Source organism: Wyeomyia smithii, chromosome 2 (genome assembly GCF_029784165.1).
Source record: "Wyeomyia smithii strain HCP4-BCI-WySm-NY-G18 chromosome 2, ASM2978416v1, whole genome shotgun sequence".
Classification (NCBI taxonomy): Eukaryota; Metazoa; Arthropoda; class Insecta; order Diptera; family Culicidae; genus Wyeomyia; species Wyeomyia smithii.
The window spans coordinates 186,870,773-186,882,003 of NC_073695.1; the positions used below are offsets into that span (position 1 = coordinate 186,870,773).

Genomic DNA, 11,231 nt, shown 5'->3' on the forward strand with positions numbered 1-11,231 from the left:
GATTTTTGTCTTAAGATTGGGATCGTCTAAATAAAGTATTCGTTGAATTTGTGGGTTTTCTGATCAAATGAAAAAAAAAAAATTAAAGCTAATCGAAATAGACACAGCATTCACTATTCCCTATCGCACACAACAATTCATACCTGAAGGAAGGAGTAAGCCAGATCCGCACCGAAATCGCGTATGCAGCTTTACAACAAATACCTACAAATGGCGTTGATTATGGTCTTTGACTGTTGTCTACCTCGTGCCGTAGAAACGCAACGCAAGCTTCTCGCACCCGCACCTTCCTTCCAAATACCAGATTCCCATCATAATTGCTCCTCTCGTGGTGAACTCAAAATCCGCGTCCAAGGTTAGGATCGTTTCGACCGTTTACTGATCCGTTCACGACACAAGCAGTCTTTATTTGCAACACCGCAGACGATTAAAGCCAAATTTGGTATTTCCTGGATGGATTAAAGCTATCGTTCAATAGTGGCAGGCTTAATGCACTCACTCGCATTAAATTTGCATTATCGGCGGGAAAGATGCATTTCAGTACATTAGACCAACGAATTCCCATCGCATGTTGATGTGCTGTGTCAATGCGGTTCTTCGTGGGCCCCGTACAGTTATACGAAAATTATTAAACAGCGTGTGGCGCACTATTTGGTGAAAACGAAAATTTATGGTCTTGACACTATAAATTTAAATATTCCTCATCTTACGTTTGCTGATGCTCGGTGGCTTACCCAATACGCGATTCCGCTTTGTGCTCGCTTAAGATAGCTGTCTGTTTCCGTTTTTTTGTGTGTGTTGCGCTAATGTGTTATATTTGTTAATCAAAAACGCTTTCCACCTGCCAACACCAAAAGCGCGCTAAGGCGTGTGAGAAATTGCTGTGATAACAAAAGCGAATTAATAACTGAATTAAGATATCCGCCGGGGCGATGTGCTTTTTTAGATGGCAAGCAGTTTTTCAACAATTAACGAGCAGACATCTGATCTGGAAAATGTTCTCATTAGTTTTGGTTGGAAGATTAGTTTTTTGGTGTTAAAATATATGCTGGATTATTTTTTGTATCATCAAATCAAAATTAGGTAAATAGCCTTGGTTTTCAATTCGCATTAGCGTAGAAATATTAAATACCAAATTCGTATCTAAATTGAATATAGACATATCGATTTTAAATTCCTCAACAGCATGTAAGATATATTCATTTATAATTGAGCCTTTCTCGATAGTGGTCACTTTCTTGAATTTTAACGATTATTCCACTGAAATTATATTGTAAAATTTTTTTGTTACTTATACAATAAAGGTTAAAAAATTTTACAAACCGAATGTAAAGAATGAACGAAGTGGAACCACAGCACAGTGGGGCGACTCCATACAAATGCTGGCCAAGCAAAAAAATCTCTTCAAATCATAGAAAATACATGGTTTTTATATAAGTCCGAATTTGATGTTATTTTTGCATGAAAATGTGTATTTTCGACGCCAGGGAAATTTTCATGTTTTTTATATATATTATATGAGGATTTTACGTCGGTTTCAATTTTTTGGAGAACAAAATGCATGATGCTTGAAAGACTTTCATATGCCATAAATAACATAAAAATATTATTCAGTTATTAAGAAAACTAAAAAAAAAACAATTGAAAAATATGCTTCGTGATGAAAATTACTTTTGACTTGGTTTTTTTCAAAGTGACTATATTAAATTGCTTTTTTTATCGCATTCTTTTTTTATTCACTTCCATCTTCATCTTCATTTTTGTGTTCATTTTTTAAAAAAGTTTTAATATCTTCAAGGAGAGTTTTCAAAATACAGTTTCTAACGTCAAACTAACAATTCACTATTTGTCTGTAGAAATTAGCAGGCGATTTTTTATGTCATGGTTTGTGTTTACACGATTGTTTTTACATGTGATTGGTACGATACAAACTTAAATTATGATTTTGGTACTCAGTGCTGGTGATACGAAACATAAACAATGACCAGTTTTTGATACTGCGTTAAATAACGGAATATTTATGGGTTAAACTTGGTAATATGAAAACATGTTTGAAAACGTTGTTATTATCAGACTAATACGAGCCATTTGTTATTCTGTTGACTGTTTGCAGTGCAAATTTACATTTTTAAAATCCGATATGTGCCGAATACTTGTTGTTTCTCTTCGAAAGAAGGGTACTCTGCGCTACTCTGCGCAGGATCAGACTATATGCTTTTGAAAGAATTTTTTCCAAGCTATCGTTTAACACTAGTGCCAATAGTCTCAAACCCTGCCATCTAAACTTAAAACGCTGTTTTATACAAAAAATAAGTAATTTTTTGATTCCGCCTAATTTTTTTCAGTACTACAATGAGATTATACATTATCTAATGATAAGATTTATTCTCCACTATTTTACAGACAACTTTTCCTTAGACGTCATCAAGATACAAGTTACCCTTGAGGCTCCAGCAAATTTCGCAACATGGCATTTTTTTCAAGAACGCTAAAAAACGCTGACTCAGTACACTTTGAAAAATCATAGAAAATTCAAATTTTGTCGTAATGCTCTAAAAATTTGGATTCTGACATTTCAATAATATACAATTTTAGGAAAAATATAATTAAAATGAAATTCGCATTTTCATTTTTGGGTCGATGGCCAGCGATTCCCCACTGTGCACAGTACCTTTAGAGTCAAATCAGTTCAAATAGCTCTTATGATCATTGAAGTGCCTCCTAATATCCCATGAAACCATTAAAAACCATAAGTTAATGTTTTATAAAACAACTGACTTCTATAACGATTGACACAAAATTGTTCGTTGTTTCTAAAGGGCGTTTCACATCAAATTGCATCACGGAAAAATGTTGTAGAAAATTACCGAGCAGAGTAGATTCTTTCCAAACTTTCAGACAATACAATATAACCCATAAGTAAGCTTTTTTTATTTATTTCATTCAAATCATAACCGTATGGTCGCACCTTCCGCTTAACTCCACTCATTAGGTTCTGTATACCATCTGGCTGCAGTTTTTTCTGCACGGAAACCCACTTTTTCTCATGTCCTTTTCAGATTTGACCTCTTTGGGATGCTTTCGTAGTGTCTGCCTTATAACAGCCAAACATTTTTCGATAGGCCTTAGGTCCGGTGGGGGCAAACCCCCCTGCTCATATCCTTGGATACGAAAGTTGCCTCGTTGGCTTCGTGCCACTTCAGGAGGTTAGCTAGGTTAGACCAGAGGAAACAGACGCTTCTGTAGACACTCCTTGAGGTAGATCTCCCCATTTGCAATCTCGGTAGTCACGAACGGTGCACTTCTGGTTTCATGGACATATTTTGTGTTTTGTAATTATTTCGTGTTGTTTTTTGAAGGAAAGGAAATAGTTGGTTTTTGTCCTCTGACCCTAAGCACGCAGCCCACCACCCGTCTAATCAAATGCAAAGTGAAATCCGGGAGATCGCTCACAGTCGAGCGGGGGTGGCGAAAACGCGATCGGCAATCATCAACGACAGGGCGAGGCCAGCGACCTTTTGCGAAGGGCAATGACCTAGACAAACAAGTGAGCACAGCAGGATTGACTCGAACATTTGTATTCCAATAGTCAAGCGAGACAGTAATTTTGAATCCGCTACGCCTGAATTCGCGAAAGCATAGCGTGCCCTAGTCGTAATTGGTAGTCAGATAAATCATTTTCCTCACCTCCATCAATGTCCTATTCGCCACAGAATATAAAACGGAATTGAACAAGCTGTATCCGACAAAACCCCGCGGTTTTTAGAAAGGAACGATACCTCAACCCACCACTCCACTCCAGCAGCACCCCGAGTTTCGGTCCGGTTACGCTCTGTGGGAAAGAGTTGGCGGGAAAGGCCGCAGGAAACGCGTGCAGGAACGGCAGGAATAAATTGCAGAGACAGCGTCGAACAGCTAGCCTAATTGTGGAGATTAAGAAGAGAAGATCGAGCAGCTGCAGGCCCCGTCGGAAAATCCAACGAGTAACAAGAGAGGTTAGATAGGCTTGTGAAAGTGGGAGAAAGTGAACGTGAAAGTTTCAGATAACGTGGTGCAACGCAGTGTTTCCATCGACAAATCCGAGCATTTCCTTGAATCCGTCAAAATTCGCTCTTCAATGGGTAATTTTCTACAGCGCTTTTCCCGTGATGCAATTTGATGTGGGGCGACCTTTACTAGGGAGTTTACTGTATTTTTGGTACAAATTTTATTTTGTGCAAATAAAATTCGTACCAAAGATAGCAAATATTTGCTTCCTCTAATGCCTGCTTAAGAAATTCATTATACCACAGATATGAATCAAATTAAATTTGAAGAATGAAGCCAGCAACGACACTTCATACAATATTGTAATATTCAACTGAGACCTTAACAATAACTCAATTACTTACTTTACTTTGTTGACCGACGGAACGTTTACCGGTCTATGGCCGAACAAATTAGAGATGCTCAGCTTCTTCTATTTTGGGTCGCCGTTCTCCAGTCACTTTTCACACCAGCAGAGTGTGCGTCTTCTTCCACCGCGCACATCCACCGCGTGCGAAGCCTACCACGGAGTCGACGGCCTCTTCCTGGTTCTCTATTTAAGATAGTTTTGGCGGTTCTCTCGTCAGGCATTCTGGCTACCTGTCCAGCCCACTGACTACTAGTGATTTATGCCCCTGCGCCACACTCCAAATACCTCGATAGTCGGAACAATCCAGTCGATGACCTTTCTTGTAGATTGAGCATTAGACTGGGACACGGTTATATGGAAAAAAAAGCGATGATGTTATTTTTCCGCTCCCATACACTTTTTGTGTTCCTCATGGATCCTATAACAACTGTGTAACTTTTCAGATCGATCGGTGAAACACACGATTTGCGCCCGATTTTCAAAGTTTTCATACAATTTTATATGGGAAAATTCACTTTTTCAAAACTTATTCTCAGTGGTGGGCACCGCTAACCGAAAATTTAGCGACGCTAATCGCTAAGTCGCTAACCGGAAAATTTAGCTCGATAATCGCTAAACGCTAAACGCTGAACCCACATTAGCGGAACTTTCGCTAATCGCTAATCGCTAACTTTTTAATAGGTAAATAGTCATATCGCTATATTTATTGCTCGTGTTTTGTCAGATTTGGACCACTTTGATCTGTTTTGGTTAAACAAACGAAAACAATTACTTTTTAAAGCTATTTACAGTAAGAGGTTCACGAAACGGTATTCATATTTGATTTTGTAAAAACAAGAATAACAAAAGTTATTTAGCTTGCATTAAAAATAGACACTCTTAGGAATGTTTTCATAAAAATTCAATTATTATCTGAATCCAAAAAGTAGAACCAAAGTTGTCATAATTTTAAAGCGCATTGCAATTTACCAAAGTTCTTGGTGTGCCGAAAATTCAATCTAGACCTTGTGCTTGTTTTTCAAAATGCTCCTGTGGCTTGTACGATAACTGGGACTCCATTCTAGGGTAAAAAAACTGACAAAAGTAACTTTCGCAGTAAAGTATGTTCAACTTTCGAAGCAATTTTCGTAAGCCATCAGAAATTCACAGTTTTTCTAAATATTTCTATTGTCGCTTCTCTACAAAATTTAGCGAATTAGCGATTAGCGTTTCGAAGGCCAAAATTTAAGCGACGCTAACAGTTTTGCTAACCAGCTAAAAAATTAGCGAAATCGCTAAATCGCTAACTGCATTTTAGCGTCGCTAATTAGCGAATTAGCGTATTAGCGGAATGGTGCCCACCACTGCTTATTCTCTATAAATTCCCAGTTAGATCCTAAAAATATATCGATACATGATATGTGTAGGAAATTTTCCTGGGAAAAACTCTTCTAAAGACCGTAAGGCGCTACGATGCTTGTAGAAACTGCTATTCACCTCAAACTGATTGAATGTCTAACGTACGGCTCACCATTGAATTTTACTAGCAACACTGCTGCAGCATGCTGCTGTTGCAAATTCAACCATGTGATGAGGAATGATATCGCTTAAACTTATCGTGGAGGCTTCCCCGAAGATACTATGAGCAAAAATCACACTTTGAAAATCAATTCCACGCGAAATTATTTCTCATACTTAAGCAAGTTTGCAATAGCAGCATGCTGTAGCAGTGTTGCTGGAAAATTTCAATTGTGAGCCGTCCGTCAGACATTCAATCAGTTTGGGGTGAATAGCTGTTTCTACAAGCATCGCAGCGCCTTACGGTCTTCAGAAGAGTTTTTTCCAGGAAAATTTCCTACAAATATCATGTATCGATATATTTTTAGGACCCAACTGGGAATTTCTAGAGAATAAGTTTTGAAAAAGTGAATTTTCCCATATAAAATCGTATGGAAACTTTAAAAATCGGGCGCAAATCGGGTGTTTCACCGATCGATCTGAAAAGTTACACAGTTGTTATGGGACCCATAAGGAACACGAAAAGTGCATGGGAGCTAACATTTATTTTTTGTCCACCCTATTGAGCATATGAGGCCTTCCAAACAGTCGTTCGGCATTTGTTTACTCAGATCCCTAGTATGATCAGGTGAATCGCATAGTACAGCCGCTCGCTTACCGTTTTTAGAAGTTCTGCCGGATTACCATCCTTTCTAGCGACCTTGTCGTTTTTTCAACTTACTAATCGCCTTTCCAACCTCCTCCTGTGTTAGTGGCTCCACAGCTGGTTCGTCTTTCATAATCCTCATCCTATTCCTGTTTTGCTTCCCTCGCAAACAATAACAATATCGCACGCTTGCCTAGGGGGCTAATGCGGTCTCGATCAACTAGATTAGTTGAGAGAATTCGTTATCGATATTTTTTTCGGCACATTTTGCATGTTGTAGGATAAGAACAACGATACGCCGTGCCCCAGTGCTGAGTCGAGAAAATTTTCAGCTCGAAAAGATCCTCAACCTGATCGAGAATCGAATCCGATATCACAACCGTGTGGGAGAGCTAGCCGACCGACATCGCTAACCACAGAACCACGGGGACCACTCTTGCTTCCTTCGCTCTTCACCGTTTAAGTGCTCCTTCTACCTGGCTCCCACCGTCGGTTTATCAATAAGCAGGTTAGCGTCCTTGTCGTTACACATGACCGGCACAGTGAAATTTCTGCTTCTAACTCCATTGACTGTTCTATAGAAGCTTCGCACGTTGTTTCTAAAAAAGTTGTTTTCTGCGCTGGCTAGCAGCTATTTCTTGTGTTCGCACTTCTTCCGACGATGGACTCTATTTTCGACAGCTCTTGCCTCCCTGTATTGCTCTGTGTTCCGACGCGTAACCGCAGTGAGCATACCGCTCTCTAGCACTCAGCATCAAACTAGTCCTCTTCCACGCGTAGTACCTACCGCCTATCTCGCCATCGTTCAAATGGCAACGTAAATATTACTCCACAGCATATTTATATTTTCCACTCGTTCCTCCTGTTCTGCGATCCATTGATCTAGCTGATTTTCTTGTCACGCCATCAGCTTTCAACCGCCGTATGTTGGAACGCATTGTCCTCCCAGTGCGAGATTTCAGCACGTTCGACAACCGTGCATGGACCTTTCAAACGACAAGAAAATGGTCAAAGTCAATATTTGGTCCCTGAAAGGTACCGATGGTCAACCAGTACGCTCGGGGAGCAGGCTTCTCCATTTGGATGCGGTGGTGTTTCCTCGTGTTTCCGAGACTTCAAACGTGGAATATAGGAGTTACATATGGCCTTTCACCCTCTGGCCACGCAAAAGTTTATCAGCCTAAGGCCATTTTCTTTGGCTGACGAGTGAAGGTTATGCCTTCCAATGACCGTACGGAAGAACTCCTCCCTCCCAACCTGTGCGTTTGCATCTTCGATGACGACTATTACGTCGTGTTTTGGCCACTCGTCACGAGTTCGTTCAAGCTTCCCATAGAACTCATCTGTGACGTCATCGGATTTGCCGTTTTTCGGTGCGTAGGTGTTTATGAAACTGTAATTGAAGAATTTGCTCTTAATCCTTGACACGCATATATATATATATCTTCTACAGGCCTCCATCGGATGACTCTTGTTATCTGATTTCTCAGCACTACGAGGCCCCGTTCCGTTGTTTTGCCGCCACTATAGTAGATTCGGTCAGTGTGTCGAACAGTTGACATTTTTTCATAACACCGCACCGAAAAGACTGTTGCCTCTCTTGCAGACTGTGACAGCAACTTTCAACTGTACGCTTCTCTATTTGAGAGATTCGTGTGGCTAGAAACCAACAGGGATGGTCTTTTGTGCCGATCTCCGGCCGCTTCGCCTTATCGACTGTCGCATTCTGAAATGATTTTCACCAACGTCCCGAGGTAACAAGTACTATTATTTGCCGATGGAACGAAATCAAAACTAACATAAATCTGGATTTGTTTTTGGAGATAGTACAGTTCTGTATGAATACCTGTTATTTCCGATACAACAACATACACTACTCTCAAGTATACGGTACCGCTATGGGAAGTCCTCTCTCGCCAATCCTCGCAGACATAGTACTAGACTCCGTTATAGAAAGAGCCATCAATGAACTACCATTCAGCATTCCGTTCATTAGAAAATATGTAGACGACTTGATACTAGCCATACCGGAAGATGCCAGCGAAATCGTTTTAAATACATTTAACCGACAAGAAACTCGATTGCAGTTCACCCTGGAAGCTGAGGAACACCGACGATTACCATTCTTAGACTTGATGGTAATAAGGAACAAAAACCAAACACTAGCAACAGACTGGTACGCGAAACCAATCGCATCTGGAAGGATGTTGAATTATAACTCTTTCCACCACTTGAGATACAAAATAAACACAGCCAGCAACTTCATCAACAGAGTCACAACACTATCCACAGCAAGCACCTACAACGAACAAAAAACAATTATTTACAAACAACTACAAAAAAACTGCTATCCGAGAACCCTGATTAGCCGATTACTGCAACAGAGAGCACGGAGAAATAACCCAGATCGCGAACACATAGTAGCCAACCAGCCACCAACCAACCCGGCCGCCTATACAGCACAACAGCACTCACGCAGCATACAACATAGCACCAAAAGTCACCAGATCTCTCCTAGTCAACCATCCAACCAAGCATCAACCACAGCAGAAATAGAAAACCAGCCAAAACATCCACACAACGTACAACATAGCAACAAAAATCATCATAACATTCCGAGTCAACCATCCAACGCAAACCACCAAGCAGCTACCACAGAAGCAACAGCAAGTCAATCGCCACCGCACCAAAAAACAACCAGCCAACCAGCACAGGACCAAGAAACACCCAGCCAGCCAACACCTCACCAAAAATCTTCAAGACAGCCACCACCGCACCAAGAAACAGCCATCCAACCAACACCTCACCAAGTAAGCCCAAATGCAGCAACACTATCATCACAACGACCAACATATCGCTCAGAAAACACTAATTCCGGATTATTCACACATCACCATTAGCAGCAGACAACACAACAAAATCTCGCGAATGCACACAATAGTTAAAGACCCGATACGAAAAGAAGATCACAGCCAAATAATTTACAAGATTCCTTGCAACGATTGCAATAATTGCTACATAGGAATGACACAGAACAAATTATGCATGCGAATATCAGGACACAAATCGAATGTAAACAAAATGCAACAAATTCTTAGCACAAACACTAATACCAAACGAGAGCTTGATGAGTTGAAGGAAAAGACGGCACTCATCAATCACTGCATACTATACAAACACAACTTCGACTTCAGTGGAACAGTGATAGTAGACCATAGCAACCGTACCCATATACTCCCATTCCTAGAAATGTGCCATATACACAACACACCCAACACAGTCAACAAACGAGTTGATCTCGACGGACTCAACACAGCTTACGCAGCAGTTTTGTCAAGTATCGCACCCAACACAAACACTTCAGCCAATTAGTTCTTTCTCTTTTCTTTCAATCTCCCCACCAACAATATCGATTTCCTACCCCTCTCAAATCCAAACTAGTACCCATCAGTTCCCATCCGCCATCGCAATAGGTCCACAGCAAACAGAGTTGTAAGCTAATTTAGAATATTGGTTTGTCGAAAATAATTTAATATTAAAAACAATTTTGTTACCACCAAAACTATAGCATGTACCCAAAATCGCCCCAATCAGTATTGACGATTAGCTTTAAAAAGCATCTTGACAAGGAACGAACAAATAATATGTAAGTCACAGACACAATAACCACAGACAATCAGCTAGACTATAACTTTTTGTAAAACTATGCTAAAAAGCCTCTAATTTTGTAATAAATCCCCGCAGTTTCCCCTGAAGATGTCACTGACCAGTGACGAAACGTCGGATAGTATAAAATAAGTAGTTCTAAATTTTTGTGACTGCTCAGCCGAAAGTATAACATAAGTACACAACATCCCAACAGTCGAAAACTCATCAAAGTTTATGGCAAATGACAATAACTAGCAATAACGCGACAGTTTAGCACAGTAATAAGATAGAACATTCCGAAACTTTTTGAGGCAATTGTCAATGAAAAGATATTTGCTCAAGTCAAAAATCGGATAACTGACAAACAACACGGCTTCTTCAAAGGCCGCTCTACATCTTTATACAGACTTTAGCAAAGCATTTGATCGTATTGACATACCAATGCTATTTTTTAAACTGCAAAAAATTGGAATTGAGTCTGGTCTCCTGAAGTGGATTGAATCAAACTTGACAAACAGGCAACAAATAATAAAATTTAATGGAAAAAAGCCAAATCCCATTCAAATTACTTCAGGTGTTCCCCAAGGCTCCCACTTAGGACCACTTCTTTTTATTTTGTACGTAAACGACATTTCCTTCATCCTCAAAAATAATAAAGTTCTAATATATGCCGACGACATGAAGCTGTTTTTGGAAATAAAAAATCAAGAAGGCATCAATATATTTCAGAATGAAATCCACACATTTTACATCTGGTGTAAGAAAAGCCTACTTGAAGTAAATGTAAAAAAATGCAATGTAATATCCTTTAGCAGAAAATTAACAACGCCCAAAATTGTAATTGCATTAGGGGATCAGAATGTGAAAAAATGTGATAAAGTTAGGGATTTATGAATAATCTTAGATTCTAAACTTAATTTACTCGACCACTATAACACTATCATACACAAGGCAAACAACATGTTAGGGTTTATCAAACGCTTCTGCTACAATTTTCAAGACCCGTACACTATCAAAACTTTGTATATTGCCTATGTGAGGTCA

The 11,231-nt window shown here is 39.7% G+C and overlaps 1 protein-coding gene across 1 annotated transcript; it reads left to right on the forward strand.

Annotated features, from left to right (window-relative positions):
• Window positions 1-8,437: 8,437 nt before the first annotated feature.
• On the forward strand, window positions 8,438-9,911 carry LOC129720269 (uncharacterized). Its single transcript, XM_055671722.1, has 3 exons — window positions 8,438-8,677; window positions 8,924-9,349; window positions 9,402-9,911. Exons 1-3 carry the CDS (start codon window positions 8,438-8,440, stop codon window positions 9,909-9,911), a joined length of 1,176 nt encoding a protein of 391 aa, XP_055527697.1.
• The last annotated feature ends 1,320 nt before the right edge of the window (window positions 9,912-11,231 follow it).